Source organism: Salvelinus sp. IW2-2015, linkage group LG13, assembly GCF_002910315.2.
Source record: "Salvelinus sp. IW2-2015 linkage group LG13, ASM291031v2, whole genome shotgun sequence".
Lineage (NCBI taxonomy): Eukaryota > Metazoa > Chordata > Actinopteri > Salmoniformes > Salmonidae > Salvelinus > Salvelinus sp. IW2-2015.
In genome coordinates this window covers 40236590-40262162 of record NC_036853.1, presented here as the reverse complement: position 1 = coordinate 40262162, position 25573 = coordinate 40236590, and the positions used below count along the sequence as shown (strand labels likewise).

General features: G+C 41.9%; 2 protein-coding genes, 1 long non-coding RNA gene and 1 pseudogene across 6 annotated transcripts in view; 2 read left to right on the top strand and 2 right to left on the bottom strand.

The window, feature by feature from the left end:
* LOC111971456 (sarcoplasmic/endoplasmic reticulum calcium ATPase 1) overlaps nucleotides 1–947 on the top strand; it is a 28401-nt gene extending 27454 nt beyond the window's left edge. The window contains exon 20 of the mRNA XM_023998240.2: nucleotides 635–947. Coding sequence (XP_023854008.1) covers nucleotides 635–672 — 38 coding nt within the window. The 3' untranslated portion in view covers nucleotides 673–947. The remainder of the gene's footprint in view (nucleotides 1–634) is intronic.
* Nucleotides 948–1568: 621 nt separating this feature from the next.
* LOC111971455 (rab GTPase-binding effector protein 2) lies at nucleotides 1569–10922 on the bottom strand. 4 transcript variants are annotated; one of them, XM_023998237.2, is made up of 12 exons: nucleotides 10840–10922; nucleotides 9346–9507; nucleotides 8962–9044; nucleotides 8511–8885; nucleotides 6884–6979; nucleotides 6687–6785; nucleotides 6475–6594; nucleotides 6282–6360; nucleotides 6150–6161; nucleotides 3040–3194; nucleotides 2774–2890; nucleotides 1569–2568 (listed from the first exon to the last, which is right to left on the bottom strand). In XM_023998237.2, exons 1-12 carry the CDS (start codon nucleotides 10919–10921, stop codon nucleotides 2464–2466), a joined length of 1485 nt encoding a protein of 494 aa, XP_023854005.2. In that variant the 5' UTR covers nucleotide 10922; the 3' UTR covers nucleotides 1569–2463. The 4 variants fall into 4 exon arrangements, with proteins under 4 accessions (XP_023854005.2, XP_023854004.1, XP_070302370.1 ...); XM_023998236.2 differs by lacking the exon at nucleotides 10840–10922 and adding an exon at nucleotides 10243–10679; XM_070446269.1 differs by lacking the exon at nucleotides 6150–6161.
* A 1928-nt stretch (nucleotides 10923–12850) lies between these two features.
* LOC111971254 (heat shock 70 kDa protein-like) lies at nucleotides 12851–13391 on the bottom strand (annotated as a pseudogene).
* A 1433-nt stretch (nucleotides 13392–14824) lies between these two features.
* Nucleotides 14825–24826, top strand: LOC139028548 (uncharacterized). The gene is made up of 2 exons (XR_011480798.1): nucleotides 14825–15082; nucleotides 17387–24826. It is a non-coding gene; the product is annotated as an uncharacterized lncRNA (long non-coding RNA).
* The last annotated feature ends 747 nt before the right edge of the window (nucleotides 24827–25573 follow it).

The following is a 25573-nucleotide window of genomic DNA, read 5'->3' as shown; positions in this document are numbered from 1 at the left end:
GTACCGAGTCAGTGTGCGGGAGTACAGGTTACTTGAGGTAATTTGTGCATGTAGGTAGTGGTAGGACAAGGTTAGCCTTTGCAGTTTTAACTTGTTAATATTACAATTTTCCAACATTAACATTTAACTGCAGTCAACATACAGTAGTAGCCTATTATTGTACGGAAAAGTCTGTTTTTTTTATGAACATAGTAAAAATGTTGGTATCATTTAGCAGACGCTTTTATACAAAACTTGGTCATGTGTGCATACATTTTATAAGTGGGTGGCCTCTGGGAATTGAACCCACAATCCTGGCATTGGAAGCGCCATGCTGTACCAACTGAGCTACACAGAACCACCAATATTTGCTGTTGAGTATATAAGTGTTGGATAACGTCAATTGAGCAGAACTAAAATGTAACTAAATGGCCAGAATAGATGCATGCCCAACTCCACATCAATCAATAGTACTTCATGTAGATCTAAAAGGACTGTATTTCTAATATGGTAATTTTAGGCTGGATTGGAATGTTCCAATGTATATTGCTTATACCTATCCTCCAAATTGATCCCTAGGGACTAGTGCTCAATTTGGGACTTAAGTCTAGCCCTACCTTATCCGGTTGCCAATACCCTTCTCTTTCCCATGCAGTTGCTGATGACAATCTAGTAAGCAAGAAGTGGGACTAAAAGAACACCAGGAGTATAAAGGAGAMAAAAGAATGAGAAGAGGAACGGTGGAAGCACTTCCCAGAAATGAGAGCGCAGACCGTCACTAGAAGTGAGAGAAAAAAAATCTAACAAAATCAAAGAATGAAACAAAAGCCACCAGAAAATTACAAAAAAAATATTAAAATATTTGTGTATGTATTGAAATTAAGTTAATATATAAGAAAGTGTTATGACATGAACAATATATTCAAATTATTCTGACTATTCTTAAAAAATAAAACTGTATTAAAAGAGAATACAAGTGTCTGGTTAATTGTTATTGGTTTTGGTTTGATTCCCAGTATRTCACATACTTACTTATGGTTGATGAGAAGCATCTTCTCCTTCACTTATGAGTCCTTTGGTGTCTGTGGAGATCAATCATGGATATACAGCTGCAGACAGRGCATGTGAAGGCTTGGTTGGAGGGGGCAGGAATAGCCCTGTGAGCATACCTCAGGTGGCTAGGTCCTCTATACTGGATGGATTGATCTTGCACCTCTTCAGAGTGGTTTTAATTCGGTCCTGCATCCACTTCTTCTGGCCACCAGCAGAGCGTTTGCCTTCATGTGGCCGTTGAGCACTTTCGGCGGATGTCGGCCCTCTAGCACGCAGATGACATGACCAAGCCATCTTAYTTGGTGATTGTTTAAGGTGGACTGCATGCTACCACTGCCAGCCCATTTCAGTACCTCCGTGTGGTGTACTGCATCCAGCCAGGTAACACAGAGGATCTTCTTGAAGGCACTTTATTTGGAAGGCCTCCAGGGTTTTCATGTGCCGACTAAGGGATCCATGCTTCACAGCTGTATAACAGGGTGGACACACCTCTCTCCGCAAACAATTACACAAGAAAAACARGATCCTGCAATGAGTAGTCTTTCAATGTATATTTATATATTAAGGCAATTAGTATCAACAAGAGAGAATGCAAAATTCATTCACAGGTTTCTTATCTCGTATTCTTCATTTTAAAAAGTGGTAAAGTCTAAAAAGGTAATTGTGTCACTGGAGTGGTTGGTTATAGAGTTTTTAGTGTTACTCYCTGGTATCAACAAGGGCAGTGCTTTTAGATCAATGATTGGAAGWCAAGCAAAGTGCCCACTGGTCCTGAGAGGTGGGTGAGTGTGTGCGTGTGTAATTTCCATGTGTCAGAAGTATCATAATACGGTATWACTTACAGTAGATACTGGCCTATTTTCAACATATTGCATTTTAGTGACTTCCACTAAAGCAGTAATGGAGTGTTTCTCATCACATCCGACTGGCGGGAATGTCGAGTCAGGAACTTCAATACAAATATTCAAGTTCTTAATGAGTCCAGTTAAAAAAGGAGGTTAAGTTCAGTCTTAGAATGAGTGTTTGGTCATTGAACATGAGAAAATAAAAAAAATGAACGCCCAAATATGGAAAGATGTGGAGGGCGCTCAAGCAACAAGTCGAGGTGCAACCAAAAATATATCATCATTGAACAGCTCTAAAGTACAAATATTCCAAGTCACATTACAAGCTGAGGTGGTGATTCCCAATGTTGGAGAGGATTGGCCTGAACAAGGCCAGCACAGATCTGACTCATTATGAGTTGTCTGGAATGAAAGGTGATTTGTCTATCAGTGATTATTCACAGTGCCTTGCTAAGCGGGGATAGTGGTCAAGTCTTTCTCCATGGTTACGGTTGCACTTCATGTCCAGCCTTGTTCTTATTGGTCACCCTTGGAATACTTCCTGTTTCTCCCGTCGCTTTGGCTCTGTTGTGCTGCTCTGATAGACTCACGTGGCATCAGTGGGCGGGGCACCCTCTTCAGGAAGCCCCTCCTCCAAGATGTCCCTGACCTGGTCCAGAGTTTCAGCCTGACGGATCAACTCCAGCTTCACCTAGAAGAAAGCGATGAAGGACGGAGAGACAGACAGAAAGGGAAAGCGAGAGGGTGGAGTAAGAAGCCTCATGGTCATTTGACTATGGAACAAAAATGATATGGAATCCAGCTGGACTTGACCTAGATCAGTGCTGTAAAATAACATAAACCAACCCAATGTGAATACACCCCGAGTGGGCTGGTCCTGYAACAGTGTAATGTACCTGCAGTGACTGTGAAAGCTGGACAAAGTCCCTCTGCACCATCTGGCTGGTGTCCACCTGAGAACGCATACTGATAATCTGGCTACGCAGCTCCAAACACCGTTGCTGGAGGGARGCCTAGGAGGGAGATAGAAAGGGAGTGAGAATGGTGAGAGAGGGAAAGAACTACAGTAACATGTTATCTTTCCTACTTTGGGAACACTAAGTACACAAAAAGGTACAACACGGACGGACACAAATCTATCCCTGGTCCCCCTGTACAGTACCTTGTCATGGCTGAGAGTCTTGCTGTCTCCTTGTAGGTGTGAGAGCGCCACGCTGAGACCTTGTAGCTCGGTGCGACCGTTCTGTAGCTCCAACTGCAGTGTCTCCTTCTGACACTGGACCCGCTCCATCTCTGTCTTCAGACTGGACAGCTGCACTGCAGAGGGCAAAGGTTTTATTGAACAAGGAAGTCCCATCGAGGTCAGAAGACCGGTTTCACAAGGGAAAGACAACGGGCGTGTTTGAGCAGATACGTTTTGTCAAGTCACCGCCTTTCAAAGTGTATTGCATTGTGTGGATAACGGCATGAACGTCACAAAAACAACCATGTGATCAAAGATCATGCGGTTTRTGATGAAGTCTCCTTCAATTGCTGCAGTTGCTTTTCACCGACGGCACCATGCAGCCATTGCCTGGCTACTGGGAGGCACTACTTGTCAACCAATCAATGGTATTTGAGACCTCTAACAAATGCTTTAAGCACTGCCTTCAGGAAGTATTCATACCCCTTCACTTATTCCACATTGTTGTGTTACAGCCTCAATTCAAAATGGATGAAATAGATTTTTTTTCTTCTGCTCACCCATTTACACAATACCCCATAATGACAAAGTGAAAACATGTTTTTTTTATATGTTAACAAATAGATTAAATACACAAATATGTGTTTCCGCTCCTCCCTTGTACTTGATTGATGAATTAAGGTCACTAATTAGTAAGGAACTCCACTCACCTGGTTGTCTAGGTCTTAATTGAAAGGATAAAACAAAAACCAGCATACACTAGGCCCTCCATGGAATGAGTTTGACACCCCTGCTCTAAGCACTTTGCACACCTGGATTGTACAATATTTGCCAATTATTCCTTAAGCTCTATCAAATTGGTTGTTGTTCATTGTTAGAAATCCATTTAAGTCTTGRCATAGATATTCACCRTGATTTAAGTCAAAACTGTAACTCGGCCACTCAGGAACATTCACTGTCTTCTTGGTAAGCAACTCCAGTGTAGATTTGGCCTTTTGTTTTAGGTTATTGTCCCGCTGAAAGGTGAATTTACACCCCGTGTCTGATGGAAAGCAGACAAACAGGTTTTCCTCTAGGATTTTGCCTGTGCTTAGCGCCATTCCATTTTTTTTAATCCAGAAAAATTCCCCAGACCTTAACGATTACAAGCAAACCCATAACATGATGCAGCCACAACTGTGCTTGAAAATATTGAGAGTGATACTCAGTAATGTGTTGTATTTGCCCTGAACATAAGACTTTGTATTCAGGCCAAAAAGTCAATTGCTTTGCCACATTTGTTTTGCAGTATTACTTTAGTGCCTTGAGGAATATTTAAGGAATATTTTTTTATTCTGTACACTTCCTTATTTTCACTCTGTCAATTAGATAACATATGGAATTGTTTTAAGATGGTCATACGAAGGATCATTTAGTTATTTGATTTGGAATTTTAGGACCCCTTTAGATATAAAAATAAATKATTTGATAAAACATTAKATTTGGACTTACTGCCATCAGKCCATAGAAACGTATTGAATAACAGATTGATACATGGAAAAACATAAAAAAATTAATCTAATTGAAGTTTGAAACAAAGTGTCTGTCCTATATCAGAGAGACATAAGAACGATYAGGAAATTATTTAAAAAAAATGTGAGACCCATATTAAAAAAATTAAATTGGCACCTCACTACTTCCATATATAGTTCCATTAATATTTTTAACTGGTACTGGGCTACCTTCAGACGAGCCTTGTTAGCGTCAAAACAACTGACATGTACGTGTTCGCAAGAGTCTCACCTTTGCATACAAAAAAAGAAAAATATGCATAGAGGGGTCATATTACAGTGTAGACCAAACTGATTGGACGCTACAGACATAAGTTGGCAGATSGGCGGTACCGACTTCATAAGCGGCGCTTGTGGGGGTAGTAGAGCTAAACGTCGAACACCATRGTGTTCGTAAGAGTCATGTAGGCCAAACCATTCGGACGCTACAGATGTTTCCATGAGAAGACCGGTTTTCAGGATGTCTCATGGTCTGAAAAACACCACTGTAGCTCGGCCACCTTCCACCTCAGATGCAGAAGYCTGCCATTGGCAAATGCGGTGGATTGAGATGCAGCCCATGCAAAAACAACAGTTCTCTAACTTAGCAAAAAAAAAAAAAGATTAAATCCCCATTCAAATCTAACTAGATTTTCGCAGAGGCGCGGACATCGACTTTAGGGGGTTATTAAACACTATTATAGCACACAGTGAGTCCATGCAACTTATTTTTGGTCAGCTAATTTTAACTCCTGAACTTATTGTTCAGGAGTTAAAATTAGCGTACATTGACTCAAGACATTTGTGACCCGTTTCAACAAGCTGGGCATAAGTCGCACGTCATTACTTCAGTCATTTTAATGACATTTTTTTTTTAATCAAAAAGCGTTTTTGGCCGAAATGCCTTCTGGAACATGTGAACTTATATATACACCATTTTCTAGATCTGAATCTGTACTTTTATCCGATATGAATAACACCGTTTCAAATGTTGCTCCATAGGACAAAATCTAGGTGGTAGGTCACATTTCAGCTTTAATTTTTTTATTAATTTGTACATATTTCAAAAAACAATTCCACTTTGACATTACGGGGTATTGTGTGTAGGCCAGTGACAATAAATCTCAATTTAATATTTTTATTTTATTTAATTTAGTCTAACAATATGTGGAAAAAGTCAAGGGGTGTGAATACTTTCTGAAGGCACTTCAGAAAGTACGTTGTTTTCAGTTTGTGTGTGATCTGGGGTTAAAGAAAAGTTTATTTAGACCTTTATAAAGAAAACCTTAGCAGCTATGTTGACTATGCCATGTTGATCTGAGTCTTGCTGTTGGAAAACCACTAGTGTARGACTTTTGGCTGTGGCAGATGCACCTCCCTGACTTTCGTCTACAGTCGGCTTCGTTAGCCTGACTAATCTAACGTAACCGATGAGTTTACTACGGTCAACGCTTGTTATCAACTGCCTGTGTGTGATGCATTACTGATTAATTCCTATGGCCTTCTATACCACACACTTAGAAATTATCTCTCACACATATAATAATAATGCCCACTCACCTTGTAAAACTTCTGTTGAGGCAGAACCATAGGAGAAAGAGAGAATGTATGTTGGTTTTGAACCAGCTGGCAAGTTCTATTACACTTATCAACACAAAGAAAGAGCAAAGGAAAGGCAGATGATGAACAGACCGCTCTCCTCCACGCGGGTCTCCAGTTGTTCCTTCAGATTGACGATCTCAATACGCAGCCTCTCCTCACTGTGTGCCCCCTACAGATGGGAGTACAGCAGTGCATACAGTAATAGTATATTTCCTTTGTATTTCAATGATTCTTGACTGTATGAACACACACAAACGTYCACGCATATACACACATACTGTACCTGTAGTGTAGGACCAKGGTGTGTGTTGGCGTCCCCTGCCCCAAACGTCTCCTCGATCTCCTCTCCTTTTAGCCTGGACAGCTCGTTACACACCCTCCTCTGAGAGAGAGACAGCTCTGCCTGGGAACAAGCACACACACCAACACCTCAAACACACACTACATGGACCTCATCCCCCTCCTTCCTGGTTGGACCAAGTGCCTGTCACTCACCAGCCTGCTATGGATGGCATTCTGTGATTGGTTGAAAGACTTCTGCAGCTCCTGTAGGAGGGCCTCCGAGGTCTGAACCTGAGACTGGAGAACTGAGACCTGACGCACACACACACACACACAGTAACATTCAATTCCGTGGATAACTGACATTTCTCAATATACAGTATATGCCATGTGTGTAAAGGTGTGCGTACGTGTTTGTGTGTCTCAGTAGTCTGTGTGTCCAGCTCGCTCTCCAGCTCTGTCCTCTCTTCCCTCAGTCGACTCAGCTCTCCCTCCAGCTCCACAACCTGCACATCAGACCACACCACGTCAGACGTCACGAGACACCACACCACATAAGACGTCATGAGTCCATTCCAGACCTGTACAGTTCTGCTCACCTGTTTGATAGCCAACATTGGTGTTAGACTATTTTAACAGGCTRTAAGTACACTTAAAAATAAATGCAATTTCAAAAACATTTTACTGAGTTATAGTTCATATAACGAAATCAATTGAAATAAATTCATTAGGCCCTGAACTATGGATTGTACATGACTGGGAATATAGATATGCATCTGTTGGTCAGAGATACCCCCCCAAAAAAGGTAGAGGCATGGATCAGAAAAAGTCAGTATCTGGTGTGACCACCAATTGCCTCATGCAGCACGACATCTCCTTGGGAAGGAGTTGATCAGGCTGTTGATTGTGGCCTGTGGAATGTTGTCCCACTCCTCTTCAATGGCTGTGCAAAGTTGCTGGATATTGGCGGGAGCTGGAACACGCCGTCGTATATATCGGCGGATGAATGGCACAACAATGGGCCTCAGGATCTCATCCCGGTATCTCTGTGCATTCAAATTGCCATCGATAAAATGCAATTGTGTTCATTGTCCATAGCTTATGCCTGGCCATACCATAAACCCACCATGGGGCACTGTTCACAACGTTGACATCAGCAAACCGCTCGCCCACACGACACCATACACGCTGTCTGCCATCTGCACGGTACAGTTGAAATCGGGATTCTACCGTGAAAAGCACACTTCTCCAGCGGCCATTGAAGGTGAGCATTTTCCCACTGAAGTAAGTTACGACGCCGAACTGCATTCAGGCCAAGACCTTGGTGAGGACGARGAGCATGCAGATGAGCTTCCCGAAGACGGTTTCAGACAGTTTGTGCAGAAATACATCGTTTGTGCAATCCCATGGTTTCATCAGCTCTCCGGGTGGCTGCTCTCAGACAATCCCYCAGATGAAGAAGTTAGATGTGGAGGTCCTGGCGTGGTTACATGTGGTCTGCAGCTGTGAGGCCGGTTGAACGTACTGCCAAATTCTCTAAAATGACGTTGGAGGCAGCTTATTGTAGAGAAATGAACATTCAATTCTCTGGCAACAGCTCTGGTGGACATTCCTGCAGTCAGCATGCCAATTGCACGCTCCCTCAAAACTTGAGATATCTGTAGCATGGGACAAAATTGCACAACTTTAGAGTGGCCTTTTATTGTCCCCAGCACAAGGTGTACATGTGTAATGATCATGCTGTTTAATCAGCTTCTTGATATGCAACACCTGTCAGGTGGATGGATTCTCTTGGCAAAGGAGAAATGCTCACTAACAGGGATGTAAACAAATTTGTGCACAAATTTGAGAGAAATAAGCTTTTTGTGTTTATGGAACATTTCTTAGATCTTTTATTTCACCTCATGAAACCAACACCTTACATGTTGCATTTATATWTTTTTTTCGGTATAAGTCCTAGTTGGAGTGTGTTTGTGTGGCTGGTGCTGGTGCTCACTTGCTTGCTTAGTGAATTGATGTCAAAGTGTGTGTGTTCACCTGTGTGTTAAGCGAGTKCCATTCGGTGTGTGTGACCAGACGGTGGCCAGGTGGGGGCAGGTAGATGGCCTCAGGCACCAGGGTTCCCGTGGAGACCAGGGAGGCGGTGTCTTCCTGGGGGGGTTGGCGGCGGGGCAGTGAGGGCGTGTCCAAGGAGAAGGAGGAGAAAGAGGCGAAGTCACAGTTCTGGGAGAAATAGCCCTCCAGCCCTGCCCCTTCACCCTCCCCTGGTCCCTCCCCCYGCCCCTCAGCCTCCCCTGGTTGGCTATCCCATCCGTCCGTTCTTGGCTCTCTGAGGCTATTGGTGGGAGAGTCTGTCGACTGGCCCTCGGACTGCATAGCTCCTGCCTCCACTCCGTCCTTCTTTACACTGCCCTGAGTGAGAGCGAGAGCGAGAGGTCAGAGACAAGGAAATGGGTTTAGTAACATTGAGGTGAACACATGCACACACCTGAGACTGCACACTGGCTCTCCTCCACTGGGCACGCTCAGATTGCAGAGTAGATATTCTAGCCTCATACTGAGAAGCCGTCTCTGAGAATAGAAGAGAGAAACGAGATGACAGACAATAACAGGCCATCTAGGTGGGTCCTACACATTGTCTGCATTCCAAATGGCACCCTATTCTCTATCTAGTGCAAAAATTTTGACCATAGCCCCCATTGGGAACGGATGATGAATAGAAGGCATGGAGCAACTTTCCTCGGAAGAGAGGGGACCCGCCCCATCTATACAATGGTAGGGAAACACTGGTATGTAGAAAATATGTCTTCCACCTCTGACTGCATCTCCTGGTCACACTGTGTGTGTGTGTGTGTGTTGCTCTCTCTCTGACCTCTGAGGGCCTCCTGAAGAGACTGCATCTCCTGGTCACACTGTCTCTGCAGCTCTCCCAGCTCCTCCTGTTTGCTCAGTTCGCAGATTGTCGCCACGCCCTGCCAGTGCTCCAGCTGCGCTCGGCAATCTGCTAGCTGGGCCTGCAAGCTCTCCATTGCACCTGACAAGAAGAAAAATGTAGATATAACATAATCTGTTTATGGTGAACGCAAGACAATACAAGGTTGTGAATGGGGTTCAACAGTCCCAGAGAGACTGACTTCAAGATATCTTATGAGCTGCATAAAACATGATCATGCAAGCAATTGCATTTAGGCCTACTACACAGGCTATTCCTTCCTATGTCAATAACATTACAAAACACCCCATGCAAAGCAATTCATGAATGTAATAATACACCTGTTGACAATCGAACTGACAGATKATATTGTTTTGGCTGTCTCTCAGTGGAGACATGGCAATCCTTGGCACACACCTGCCACAGCTTCTAATTAGGCTGGCTGACGTCTCCACAAAATCATACTTARTATGGCTAAATCCCCGCCTATTCCCTACAATTCCTCTTCTTAAAATCTGATTTTAAACCTAACCACACTGCTAACCTTGTGCCTAACTAATCTTAAATTAAGACCAAAAGCTACATTTTAGTATATACATTTTTACGATATTTTTACGATACAATTTTGACTTTGTGGTAGTAACAGGAAGGTCAAAAGAGTTCACTCAGCAAGTGACAGCTCCAGCAATAGCAACATTTTGTACATGTTCAGTGGTCTGTAGCTAAATTCCGAAATTCGCACGCATTTGTGAGATTTGGCTATCACAAAGAGTTAGCTAGCAATCAAGCTAGCGTAGCTAAAGCACTTGTTGATGGCTAACTTGGTGACATTCTTACCAMTGTCATCCTTCTGAGAGTTCCCCGACGGTTCCATTATCATTTGTGTCCGAGCTGTTCTATAATGGCACCAACTGTCTTAGTCGTGAAAATCATCTACTGGTTGGGTTGGTGTGAGAGCTCAAAGCAGGACTTATTCACCCCTGGTCAACTTCAGGAAATAACTTTCCCCGGTTTAAGCCCACGGATATTCCGTAACATCCTTCCTAAATGCCGACGACTGCATTGKATTTTCTGTTATTCTTCCCAGTTAAACTACCGTATTGTCATGGGATGAGCGAATCATAATATGTAGGTTATTAAAATGCCAACCATTTTAAAGGGAGAGAATCTGTATTTTGAATACAGTTAATAAGTGCTGTCTAGTTTCCGTATGTCTGTTCCTGCCACGAATTTTGCGTAGCTGTGTACGACTGTACGTTCTTTATGAGGGATACCTGGAGAAAATCGGATCTCTAAAATGAAAATGGCGGCCCTCCCTTCAGTAAAATATATTTTCACCTGACCATACCCGAAAACACCTTTAAAAAAAGTGACCCTCCCCTATACCCCAAATAATAATTAAAACATAAATTGGATACCAGAGAACATTCCTACCTTTTACCCTCACTCCTACGACAGACCAGATCCTTAGAAAATATATATAGTTCCAGTCAAAAGTTTGGACACACCTACTCATTCCAGYGTTTTTCTTTATTTTTACTATTTTCTACATTGTGGAATAATAGTGAAGACATCAAAACTATGAAATAACACATATGGAATCATGTAATKAAAACAGTGTTAAATAAATATATTTTATATTTGAGATTCTTCAAAGTAGCCACACTTTGCCTTTGCACACTCTTGGCATTCTCTCAAACAGCTTCACCAGTTTCCCACATATGCTGAGCACTTTTTGGCTGTTTTTCCTTCATTCTGCGGTCCAACTCATCCCAAACCATCTCAATTGGGTTGAGTTCAGGTGATTGTGGAGGCCAGGTCATCTGATGCAGCACTCCATCACTCTCCTTCTTGGTCAAATAGCCCTTACACAGCCTGGTGTGTTGGGTCATTGGCCTGTTGAAAAACAAATGCTAGTCCAACTAAGCGCAAACCAGATGGGATGGCGTATCGCTGCAGAATGTTGTGTTATAAGTGTGCCTTAAATTATAAATAAATCACACACTTAAAGAAACTTTCAAAGTTCTTGAAATTTTCCCGTATTGACTGACCTTCATGTCTTGAAGTAATGATGGACTGTCACTGTATATAGATTTTTCTGTTGTGTTATTGACTGTACTTTTGTTTATCCCATGTGTAACTACTCTGTGTTMTTMTTTTTTTGTCGCACTGCTTAGCTTTATCTTGYCCAGGWCACAGTTGTAAATGAGAACTTGTTCTCAACTGGCCTACTTGGTTAAATAYAGGTGAAATAAAAWTMTATTATCTTTGCTTACTTGAGCTGTTCTTGCCATAATATGGACTTGGTCTTTTACCAAATAAGGATATCTTCTGTATACCAACCCTACCTTGTCACAACACAACTGATTGGCTCAAACGCATTAAGAAGGAAAGAAATTCCACAAATGAACTTTTAACAAGGCACACCTGTTAACAAGGCACAAAGCTGTCATCAAGGGAAAGGGTGGCTACTTTGAAGAATCTCAAATATTTGTTTAACACTTTTTTTGTTACTACATGATTCCATGTGTTATTTCATAGTTTTGATGTCTTCACTATTTTTCTACAATGTAGAAAATAGTAAAAATACAGAAAAACCCTGAAATGAGTAGGTGTGTCCAGAATTTTGACTGGTACTGTACATTAGAATAAAATAATAGTTTTCATCTGGTACTTTCCTTCAGTGACCGAAGGAATATTAAATATTACAAATCAATCATATTTGGTTCTCTGAGCTTGACACCGTTAAGAATAAAGTAAGAAAAATGTGACCTATATTTGTTTTTTTTATAGGTATAATATGTTCCATAAATGTGACAATTTTACTTTTGGGATAACCAGAAATGTGCCTCTTTTTCCAAGAAGGACCATAATGATTGTATCACAGAATAGAGTTGATAAACAGTGGCTATTATGGTGTCTTCACCTGCTCTTCTCTCTCTGGTGGTTTAGCCATCGATCAAAGTTTTGTTTACTATATTTCATGGTATTGTGTAAAAAAAAAAAACGTTTTATGTGAGTACTGAATCTGCTACGATGAGAAGGAAACAGCCAGCAGACCTATACACTTATTTCAATACATTTTATTTTCAATGTCCAGCAATGCAATATGGTATGAAATGACATATTAACATCAACAGTGTGTTTTATTTCATATTTGAATATGTAAAAAAGTATTATTCTCCACCCATTTAGAGAAAAGGGTTATCTACTGTCTCTTTACAGTTCAACCAATACAAATAAACACTTCCCGAATAGCTCTGAGCCATAAAAGGGCATTATAATGTCAAGCAGTAGAAATGAGTATTTCCTGAATAGCAAAACATATTCAGTGATACTGTACTAATGCATCTGGAAAAGCCCATTATACAAGTCCCTCACTTTAGTCAACCTCTTCAATGGTTGAGCCTCAGGAGCTGGCACCAGAGCTAGACCGTGTCGGTGGTCATCCCTCCTTGCTGGTACAGCTTGGTAATGATGAYTGAAGCTCGTGCTCCTCTTTGTCGTTCTCCAACCAGAAAATGGCCTGGTTGCACCTGCCCACCACTTTCTTCTTGTCCTCCTCGCTGATCTTGCCRTTTATGTTGTCGTCCTCAACGCTGCTCTTCATATTGAAMGTGTACGACTCCAGGGAGTTCTTGGCTGCAATTTTCTCCCTCTGTGCATTGTCCTCAGCTTTGTATTTGTTGGCATCCTGCAACATCCTCTCAATGTCCTCTTTGCTGAGCCCTTGTCGTTGGTGATGGTGATTTTGTTCTCTTTGCCCTTGCTCTTGTCCACCGCTGATATGTTCAGAATGCCGTTGGTGTCAATGTCAAAGGTCACCTCAAGCTGAGGGATTCCTCGTGGGGCAGGGGGGATTCCAGATAGCTCAAACCAAATATTCTAACAAACTATAATGTTTTAGCTAAGGCTTTGTCTACACAATCAACATTGCATAATTTTATATTTCTATAAAGCCTATAGCCTATAATTGTTACAGCCATTTATGAAAATAATGAAAGTTACTTACAGTTTGTGAACGTAGAGGTCTCGTTGAAAGGTATAGGGCAGCAGCCTAAGGCCGCTCTTCTCTTTACTTGCTTTCTTCTCTCTTTAGTGTTCTCATTGAGTCAATGTTTGAAACTGAACAAACTTCACCAATTTAGATCATCCTTTTTGATTTCTCGACATTTCTCAACTCTCTGACTACACTGTAGAGCTCTGCTACCCGACCCGACCCCGTACAGTGCAGTACAGTCATATCTGACTAAGATCATAACATGGTGTCATAAGTGCCTCAATCTCTTCAAATAAACAACAGGATAAATTATTTAACCGAAAATAGTAATGTTCCTTGAGTTATGTCGGAGTTTAGAGTGATGAAAAGTAGCTCAGCTAACTACTCTCTCATCTCGTTATTGAGCAGAGCAGCTCAAGCAGAGCCGACGCTGCCATGGATACTCACAGACCCAGAGCTGCCATAAGCAGAGCGTATGCACAGTAAGCAGTGTGCAGAGAGCGAGTGAGACAGAGAGGAGCAGCTAATGGATTTACTAATGGAGGAAGTTATTTCTGATTTTGGGTTTCGGGCAGGGCCGGGCCGGGCCTTAAATTTGGCAGAAGCAATCGGGCCTGGATAGAATAAGGCTTGAACGTTGCGGGCATGGGTAGGGTTCGGGCTTCAAATTCATGCAAAGCAGGGCTCTACTATACTGACCAATAAGTGCACAGCTTCCTGTGCGGGGGTCTTTCGGTTACAGAAGCACGGAGACCTGTCCAGAATTACTTGTGGAAGAATATTTGTGCCATGAACTTTGACAAATCAATCATTTATTATTATAAACTGGGTGGTTCGAGCCCTGAATGCTGATTGGCTGAAAGCCATGGTCTATCAGGCCGTATACCTAATTACATTGGTAACCAGTTTATAATAGCAATAACGCACCTCGGGGTTTGTGGTAGATTGCCAATATACCACGGTTAGGGCTGTATCCAGGCACTCTGTGTTGAGTCGTGCTTATGAACAGCCAATAGCCATCGTATATTGGCAATATACCACACCCCCTCGGGCCTTATTGCTTAAGTATCCAACGTTGAATAACATCTAAAGGCAATTATTATTATTACTCATAGATCAATTCATTTCAAATATTTGCAACTAGTCGCTTTATGGACACCATGATTGAATCAGATAACCCATTGCACAGACTCTGTCTCTTATACACATCTAGATGTGTATAAGAGACAGGGGCTCTACTATACTGACCAATAAGTGCACAGCTTCCTGTGCGGGGGTCTTTCGGTTACAGAAGCACGGAGACCTGTCCAGAATTACTTGTGGAAGAATATTTGTGCCATGAACTTTGACAAATCAATCATTTATTATTATAAACCTGTCTCTTATACACATCTAGATGTGTATAAGAGACAGGTTATGAAACAAGAGAGTACGTGTGGAATTTTGTTCGGACAGGACAGAACAACGACTATCATAATGCGAAAATGGCTAAAATATCATTGCTGCGAGTGCTTCTCAATGAACGATTAACAGCAGCTGCTGATGAGATATTTGGGGCTGTTAAATAAAACGGTGGCAGAGTACCAGGAAGAAATCTATCGTTCAAAGGAAGAGAACGAGAAGCTACGGAGGCTGCTTGATATCGTTCTAAACCAGATATAAAGTTGCATAGAGCAGGTTAGTAACGTTAATTGATTAAAGTGTGTGTATATGAAACATTTTAGCAGGGCAAACAACTGTTAGAAAATAACTCAACAACCAACCACCCATCCACCCAGTAGCCTATTCAAAACCAATAGCAATCTAATTTCACCTAAGTTTATGACCTCCATAAATACCTTTCCCCCTTTTCTCTCTCTACTCTACAGATTTGACTCTTGGAAAGCCCTTTGTTAACATAGAGAGAGTCTGGTAACATCAAAAGGTTGGGAACGGAACCATATTTCGGTAATCCAACCAGTTGAAAGTATCCGTTGGTACTTAAAGAATATGATGTCAGATCAGTTGTCGTCTGAGACATTATTACTGATGATAGGGCGACATAAACTGTTTCTTGGAAAGTCTACACATTCTAGTTATCAGATTCACATGGAATTGTTGTGCAATTTAAACGTTTAAATATTAAACTATTTGTGAAAAGATTAAGTGTAATTGTAGCTTCTAAATGAGARAATTGTTTTCATAAGTGAATTATGCTCACTCAGTGGCCCCGCCCAAATGAACAGGCATTGGTTGTGAACTATGAAACACGCCCTTCTCTCCACCACTACAAAAGCCCATTGACGAAAGTCAACCTTGTGTTCCCAATGACGTGAGGACTGCTGTCCATACGTTTAAAAGGGCTAATATCAACTACAGAACTAAGCCAACCTCAGTGTYAGCTCTGGTTGCGAATGGTTGAACAACTACATCAGGGGTGTCAAACTCATTCCACGGAGGGCCTAGTGTCTGCAGGTTTTTGGTTTTTCCTTTCAATAAAGCCCTAGACAACCAGGTGTGGGGAGTTCCTAACTAATTAGTGATGTTAATTCATCAATCAAGTACAAGGGAGGAGCGAAAACCCGCAGACACTCGGRCCCCCGTGGAATGAGTTTGACACCTGTGAACTACATCCTAACGAAATTAACATTGTGTTCCCAGTGACGTGAGGACTGATGTCCATATGTTTAGAAGGGTGAATTTCAACGTCTGGTGACGATCGACYCGCTGGAAGGATGAATTTTGACTATATCAGCCAAAATATAGCATGAGCTTATATTATTATTATGGCAACTTGGTTTGAACTTTGAACTCTTATTCACTAAAGAAGTGATACATCCTAGACGTCGAGTTAGCAGCTGTAAACATGGGCTAGGAAAGGACGGACAATCTCTTCAGGGAGACAGGGTACTACAARGTATCCATTCTACCAAAATATYTATTCTTCAAAGGACAAGGGAGATATCTGCTGGGCAGCCCAGCCTTCCATCTTTGACCAATCTATCGAAGCGCAGCTCAGAGTAAATATTTCTTGCATTTTCCTTTTCCAAATGGSCGGTTATTTAGAATGCATAAGATTCTGTATTTACGATAGCATAGCTTCATAAGGTCCGATAGAGACCCAATCCTTTTGTTCCTCAGTCTTCCCGTGCTTTCATTCAAACCCAACCCKCTTTCTTTGTGTAACCAGCCGTCATATCGTTTCCGTCCGCTAGGGACATTTTCTTGTAAGACATAATTAGTAATCAATGTATGATCCATCCTGTGTATATGTAATTCTGTGTGATTATTTAGGTATTTAGTAAACAAATAATTAAACCAAATTTTGTATTGCTGATTCAACTTGTTAGCCAGGGTTCGTGAAGATAATCAAGAACTTTACAACGTTCAGATGAGACTGAATAAGGTGACGATTAATATTTGACTGCTATTAATATAAAAMATGACCAGGTCTTTAAGAGTTTGTTCGGAAGACAACAACTCTATGAACATTCTTCCGTGGTGCCCCGACTTCCTAGTTAATTACATTTACAAGAAATGATTTRATAAAATAGCATGTCATATCACTTAATCCATAGCAAAGACACGACACAATYAAAAGAGGTAGCCTACCTTTGGCTCCCTGTCATGTTCCAGTAGGCCTAAATTAGTTCATGATGAGTTTTTCTACTGTGATTATTATACATTTTCTGGTTAATATGCTGTAGTTGATTGACTGGTTCCTCTAGTGACGTCAAAGTAAAWTTTTTCAGAATGCCAAACGTCCCGAACATTCAAGAGTATTTTGCAAACCGTTGTTTCAAAATTCATATTGATTCATTTTTAGGGATATKATTTTAATCAATAGACAGAAAAACAATACTGTGGTGCCTGGTGAAGGGTTTCTTTCTCCATGACCACTTGTTTCATATACACCCTTTAAGTAAATCGCAATTATGTTGTCTTGGTTTATTATTGTTGTCAGCTGAATTCACTTAGTCATCTGTTTCATCCTTCCTKCAGACCTACAGCAGCTCACTCTCCCTGTCTCTGTGAGCATGAGTGGAGACCCAGTCTGGGGCAGGAGGACCTAGAGCCCACACAGATTTATGAACAGGAGCTCAGGACCAGTTATGGGTAGAGAGCAGCTTCATGCTCTGGAGTCCAAAGACCCTAATGTTATATTCCCTATTGCTTGTGTCAGAATCAGGACTCAACTGAGCCTTCACATATTTACCAAACTGAAAGTGAGGAATATGGACAGGGAGCCTTTCTACCATGCACTTCAATGGAACAGATCAAAACAGAACCTGATGGAGAGGGTTCCATGTCCCTAGAACCAACCAGTGAACCTCAGCCCCTCTCTGCATTTAATCACTATTCTAGTGTTCGGTGTGAAAACAGTGTGATCCTCATTGTAGATCGTGTGGCGAGTAGAGCTTCTATCAGGTTCAATGCCACCGGAATCAAAGAGTGCACGGGTCAGTCAAATTGGTACTGCTGGTCTTCATTGGAGCAAGTTGTGGGGATTCCTTTCACACCCTGTTTTCTGTTATGATTAGAGTGCATACTAGTGAGAGAGAACCTGTCTGTGGTGTGTGTGTGTGTAGAACGCTTTAAGTCAAAACAAAGTGTAATAGATCATCTTGAAACTAACGTTGACACACATTTGATTCAATGGAAATGTAGGATTTTTTGCAAATATTTATCTTGCAAATATAATCTGAACCTGCACATGGAGACTCATTATGAGAAATATTTCCAGTGCCAGGTATATGGTGATTGTTGTAAGGTAAAGAGTACTGTCATAAAGCATCAGAAGATTCACATTAGGGAAAATGGAGCAATGAAATGGCAGCAGGTCTGTAAAACGAAAGGGAATCCCAAGAAAGTAACTTGAAGAGTATTTATTGCCATCAGTGAGAAGGTATATGAATAGATTGAAGTAGAATTCTTATAGGTATTCTGATTCTGCGTATCTGTTGCCGGATCGAGGCCCCGGTTGCTACCACAGGCCAGGTCACAGCAAGCCAGTCCCTGAACCTCACTCTTTCCCCACCACCTTCCCACTGCCCAGCTGTGCCCCGGTCCACTGCATGGTGCCAAAAGAGGAAGGGTGAGGAGTATGCACACGCCCAGCAGCAGGGCACTCTATACCCGAAACGCTCAAATGTATACCGCTCGAAGGTTCACCCTGACATTTCCAATCCTCGTCAGACACCAGAATATGACAAACTGCTCACCAACCGCAGCYGGGGCCGTCCAGACCGCTATGCTGTTTTGCTATTCCGTGCATGCGTAACCGAAGAGAGATACCGTGAGTGGGAACAGAATACTGTTAGGTTCTAATTCTTAGAGTAAAAAACTCAACAGACATTTATGAAAGCTTAACAAACTTTATTGTACKAAGAGGGTCAATACAGCTGCATTCCGACAACACGTTTCCACCGCCGCAAGTACAGTTGAAGTCGGAAGTTTACATACACTTAGGTTGGAGTCATTAAAACTCGTTTTTCAACCACTCCACAAATTTCTTGTAAACAAACTATAGTTTTGGAAAGTCGTTTAMGACATCTACTTTGTGCATGACACAAGTAATTTTTCCAACAATTGTTTACAGACAGATTATTTCACTTAAAATTCACTGTGTCACAATTCCAGTGGGTCAGAAGTTTGCATACACTAAGTTGACTTTTCCTTTAAACAGCTTGGAAAATTCCAGAAAATTATGTCATGGCTTTAGAAGCTTCTGATAGGCTAATTGACATAATTTGAGTCAATTGGAGGTGTACCTGTGGATGTATTTCAAGGACTACCTTCAAACTCAGTGCCTCTTTGCTTGACATCATGGGAAAATCAAAAGAAATCAGCCAAGACCTCATAAAGAAATTGTGACCTCCACGGTTCATCCTTGGGAGGAATAGACGCAAGTATAAACACCATGGGACCACGCAGCCTCATACCGCTCAGAAGGAGACGCGTTCTGTCTCCTAGAGATGAACGTACTTTGGTACGAAAAGTGCAAATCAATCCCAGAACAACAGCAAAGGACCTTGTGAAGATGCTGGAGGAAAGAGGTACACAAGTATCTATATCCACAGTAAAACGAGTCCTATTTCGACATAACCTGAAAGGCCGCTCAGCAAGGAAGAAGCCACTTCTCCAAACCGCCATAAAAAGACTTACGGTTTGCAACTGCACATGGGGACAAAGATCATACTTTTTGGAGAAATGTCCTTGGTCTGATGAAACAAAAATAGAACTGTTTGGCCACAATGACCATTGTTATGTTTGGAGGGAAAAGGGGGATGCTTGAAGCCGAAGAATACATCCCAACCGTGAAGCACCGGGGGTGGCAGCATCATGTTGTGGGGGTGCTTTGCTGCAGGAGGAACTGGTGCACTTCACAAAATAGATGGCATCATGAGGTATGAAAATTATTGGGATACATTGAAACAACATCTCAAGACATCAATGACGAAGTTAAAGCTTGGTCGCAAATGGGTCTTCCAAATGGACAATGACCCCAAGCATACTTCCAAAGTTGTGGCAAAATGGCTTAAGGACAACAGAGTCAAGGTATTGGAGTGGCCATCACAAAGCCCTGATCTCAATCCTGTAGAAAATTGGTTGGCAGAACTGAAAAAGAGTGTGCGAGCAAGGAGGCCTGCAAACCTGACCAGCTCTGTCAGGAGGAATGGGCCAAAATTCACCCAACTTATTGTGGGAAGCTTGTGGAAGGCTTCCTGAAACGTTTGACCCAAGTTAAGCAATTTAAAGGCAATGTTACCAAATACTAATTGAGTGTATGTAAACTTCTGACCCACTGGGAATGTGATGAAAGAAATAAAAGRTGAAGTAAATCATTCTCTCTACTATTATTTCCCATTCTTAAAATAAAGTTGGGATCATAACTGACCTAAAACAGGGAATTTTTCTGAGGATTAAATGTCAAGAATTGTGGAAAACTGAGTTTAAATGTATTTGGCTGAAGTGTATGTAAACTTCCGACTTCAACTGTATGTACCCAGTAGGTCCCTCAGGTCCTCTGGCACTGGCCTTTTAACTATCCTGAAGCCTAGGACCAAGAGGCATGGAGAAGCAACCTTTAGTTATTATGCCACCAGCCTCGGGAATAGCCTGCCAGAGAACCRGAGGGGGCCTGAAACTGTGGACATATTTATGGGATGTTTTAAAACACATGTTTTTTAGCTTTCCTTAGGGTGCTTTTTAGTGTTTTAGTTTCAAATTGTTATTCTTTTGTTTCTTGTGTAAATATTTCAGTTTTTATATTCATAGTTTTTTCCTGTGAAGTGCATTGTGTTGCATTCATGTCTGAAATGTGCTATATAAATAAAGCTTGATTTGATTTATTATTCTGTTCCAGAATAAATGGCCTTTGGAATGAATGACCCAGGTCCTTCCTCCACTGCAGCCAGGTCCTTTCCTCCAGGCTTTGTGGCTTGGAAAGGGTAGTGACTATTAATACATTAATCTAATAATCAAACAGATGTGGTTTTGGAAAAGTGGGTACTTTAGTCAAAACACCCCCATCTGGTGGATGTATAGTGTCATTAGAATGAGTAGGAAATCACTATTCAAGACGAAGGCTGGAGGATCATATTGTTACTATAAAATAATGAATAAATGAAATTAATTTTCACATGGACTTATAGCTTGTTACTTCAGAGGCAAACTTGTTGATGTATAGAAATTAAAAAAMATCAACTGTATTTGTGAAATTGAGCTCCAGAATGACATTTGTTTGTCATCACAGTGAGTCTGTGTAGTGCAGTCTGTCAGTTTGACCCTTTTCTGATATCAATGACAACATAATTTGGTTTTATTGCTCACASTAAAAACAAATATATATACATTCTGAATTAACTTTCAAAAACATTAAAAAACACAATAAGATCCAAATATGGATTACACAATGATTGAAGACACAGAATGCATCCCAAATGGCCCAGAGTGCCAAATTTCCCAAATTTTCCCACTTTGGTGTGACAAAGTCTAATGACATTTTTCATTAAGGTTCATGTCTGTGGGTTATGTTTTGGTATGTTAATGACATCTCCATGGGGCCACCTTGGGGGGGGGTCAAAGGTCATACCTGTATGTATTTTGGGGTATATTGATGAGACAGAATGGGCAGCATTGGGATGTGCTTTATTATCACATAGTACCATAAATGATAACTACACCAAACTTCACACAGAACGAGGAGACCCATTGGAAAAGTTTCATAGTCATCATAAGATTTAATATCAAATCCGTCACAACAGCCTATTTTCAAGATAGATTTGGGTGTGTAAGTTTGTGGAAATGTGAAATTAATGTAGGAGAATATAATACATTAGATCTGGTAAAAGATAATACGAAGAGCCCCCCCCCCCCCCCCTCCATCATCTTTGAAATGCAAGACTAAGGCCATTATATCACTTAGGAGTTTAGGTGCAATATAGGTTTTGGCCACTAGATGGTAGCAGTATATGTGCAACGTTTTAGACTGATTCAATGAACCATTGTATTTCTGTTCAAAATGTTGTATCAGACTGCCCAAATGTGCCTAATTGGTTTATTAATACATTTTCTAGTTCATAACTGTGCACTCTCCTCAAACAATAGCATGCTATTCTCTTACTGTAATAGCTACTGTAAATTGGACAGTGCAGTTAGATTAACAAGAATTTAAGCTTTCTGCCCATATRAGATATGTCTATGTCCTGGGAAATTTTCTTGTTACTTACAACCTCATGCTAATCACAATAGCCTACGTTAGCTCAACCGACCTGCCGGGGACCCACCGATCCTGTAAATAATTGGTGTAATAAGACTAAAGACTGAAAGTGTGTGTTACTGTGAGGAAAATGCTAAAAGACGTCCCAGTATATGTATTTAGTAAAATTATTACCAGAGCGTCTGCTAAATTGCTCAAATATAAACGTAATAATGGTAGAAATATGACAAAATGACCAAAAATAAGGTCAGGTTAAGACGGGCTTAGGAGATCGTATACGTTTTCTTCTATGAGATAGTATTAGTCATTTAACATGACCTTAATCAATTATGAAGCCTTTATGTGCATAAACCCTTTTTAAAAAATCACAAAACGTATAACATTTCCTAAGCCTGTACTTACCAAATAAGTAATTTTCGGCGATAACAATAAAAAAATACAAAAACGCCATTTATTACCCAATAGGCCGTCGAACGAACTATGGCGGTGTTAGTGCCTACAAAAATACGCCATTACTATTTCTCTCTATAGCTGGAACAGGGAGCTGGCTGAATGTAGTGGKGCCCCCTGGTGGACCTCACTGGGCCCTCTCCCCACTTCTCCTTGGGGCAGGGAGCTGGCTGGATGAAGTGGCTACGGGCGGGGGTCAGACCCCCTGTCCTGGGGTCGGCTCTGAGTCCCTAGGTCGGCTCCATCKCTCTCTGGGTGAATTTAGTTGCACCCCCTGGTGGCCACGGGCAGGGGGTCGGCCCACCTCTCCCTGGGACGGCCCCAGCCCTCTCTGGCCCTTCCCCATCTCCCTGGTGCAGGAAGCTGGCTGGATGTAATGGCACCCCCTTTTGGCCGTTGGTGGGGGTCAGCACCCCTCTCCGGGTGTTGGCCCCCCTCTCCCTAAGTTGGCCCCATCCCTCTTAGGCCCTCTGTAGGGAGCTAGGTGGATGTAGTGGGGCCCCTGGTGGCCCTGGGCGGGGGTCGGCCCCCCTCCCTGGGTCTGCCTCAGATCTCTGGCCCTCTCCCCCCATATCTCTGGGGAAGGGAGTTGGGTGGATGTATTGTCGTCCCCTGGTGGCCGTGGGGGAGGGCCCCCCTCCCTGAGTCAGCCTGACCCCTCTCCGGCCCTCCCCCCCATATCCCTGGGTAAGGGAGCTGGCTGGATTGGTCCCCGTGCCCGGGGGTCGATCCACCCAGTCTCTGGAGTGAGACTCTAGACAGAGTCTCTGAGTTAGAGCATTAACATCACCTGTAAATGCACACTGGACAGGTGTGATGAACGCGTGTAAAAATGACCATAACAAGCGTTTCCAAAAAATGACATTGGACACTTCAAAAAAGCAAGTGAAAAATGATCATAACAAGTGCTCAAATCATCTGTAAACACACACTAGACAGGCAAAAAAATAACGTGTACAAAAAAATGACATTTGACACTTGAAAAAAGCAAGTGAAAAACGATAATRACAAGTTTTAAGACGTGTTACGGGTAACACGATTTGAACCTTTTGGCCTTCCATAGCTTCCTGAGAATTCCACTCATGCAGAATGCCACAGTTCATATGCACACCATAGTATGGAACACAGATTGGGTCATGAAACACGTGGTCGTGTAAAGTAAGCAGGTGCAGGCGCCAAATTAACGTGTTCACACGTTAAGTTAACGTCTTCACGCATTAAGTTAACGCCTATACAAGTCAAATAAGCACGTGCAAATGTGCTTGCAGGCAGTCCAACTTGCTAAATAAACAGCTGCAAGCGGTCCTGCACAGTCAAATTAACACCTACAGCTGCTAAATATACACCTGCACACGCTAACACACGCGTTCCTTAATACGCTAATTTTACTAGCCAATTTCCCGATCTCCTTTCAAAGAGATTTCAGTTTGAAGGAACTTCCTTTTCCACTGCAGGCAGAGTATGAACCTTTACAAGGTAACGATTTTGTCTTTGAAAATTGTTGTTACTGAATCATAAAGTTTATCAGCTAGTTTGGATCTGTTTCTCATCACTGGCTATAAAATTCAGCTAACATTAATCTATCACCAGGATCAGCAGTGTTTAGCATAAGRTAAGTCAGATACTGGCTAGCTAATTTAGCCAACGTCGGTAGCCTCGAACCCCGGCCATATTATATCATATAGTTAGCATCAAACTCTGCCCGGACATACTGCTACTCGCAGTGAACGGCGGTGTCTTGTGTTTTATTAAAATGCCATGCTGAAAAAACCTGTCAACATGTGCTTCTACATCTGCATTGCTTGCTGTTTAGGGTTTTGGGCTGGGTTTCTGTATAGCACTTTGTGACATCGGCTGATGTAAATTTGTAAATACATTTGATTGATTGATTGATTGACTTTAACAGCSACGGAAACACATTGGACCATGTTAATACTATCAAGGTAACATATAATTGTATGGAATTGATTAGAATGTATAAAATCATAATCAATAAATGTGTAGTCCTAGTCAGAATTAGGGTAAAGACAATATGTCTTTATGGTATTTTAAACACAGACTGTTTGAGCTTGGTGCCGACCTGACTAGAGATTTGGGAGAGAACGGGAAGTGCGTCTCAAGGACAAGGTCACTAATCTCTGTCGGCTGGGTAGCAGGACATGTGTGTGTGTGCGTATGGTTGTGTGGGCGTGAGAAGTCAGTATAAAATGTATTGTTTTGTATTCTTGACTTTAGAACGTTCCTGTGAATAAACCTTTTTGACTATTTTAGCTGGGCCTCTGTCTGTTTCTTTCGACCAAGATCTTACAAATTCTGGTTTGCAGACTGAGGAATATAATTAAATTGGGTTATGTACCTTGAGAACAAAATTCTCTTATCAATTACATACTAGCAAGTGTCACACCCTGATCTGTTTCACCTGTCCTTGTGATTGTCTCCACCCCCTCCAGGTGTCGCTTATTTTCCCCAGTGTAATTATCCCTGTGTTTCCTGTCTCTCTGTGCCAGTTTGTCTTGTATGTTTGTCAAGTCAACCAACGTGGTTTTTTCCAGTACTCCTTTTTCGCTWCGCTTCTCTTCGCTAGTCCTCCCGGGTTCTGACCCTTGCCTGTTTAATGGATTCCATTCCCGCCTGCCTGACCATTCTGCCTGCCTGCCCTTCGGTACCTACTGGTTTTGACCTTTTGCCTGTACACAACCATTCTCTTGCCTACCCCTTTTTSGATTAATAAACACTCCAACCATCTGCCTCCTGTGTCTGCATCTGGGTCTCGCCTTGTGCCCAAGCAAGATTGTTGTGTGAATGCAGGGCCAGGAATATATAGATTAGACAATGGAAATACTGCCAAAAACATCCTGCTCAAAATCCTGGTAGTTCTCAATTTTTGGGCTATTGTCTTTACTTTTCTTTTTGTCAGTGACTAAAGGAAGACAAGCTACCTAAATGTAACTTATTGGCTAGTACTGACGCAGGACATGTTTTTGAGTTAGGTTTTTAGCCAAAAGCCTTATATTTAA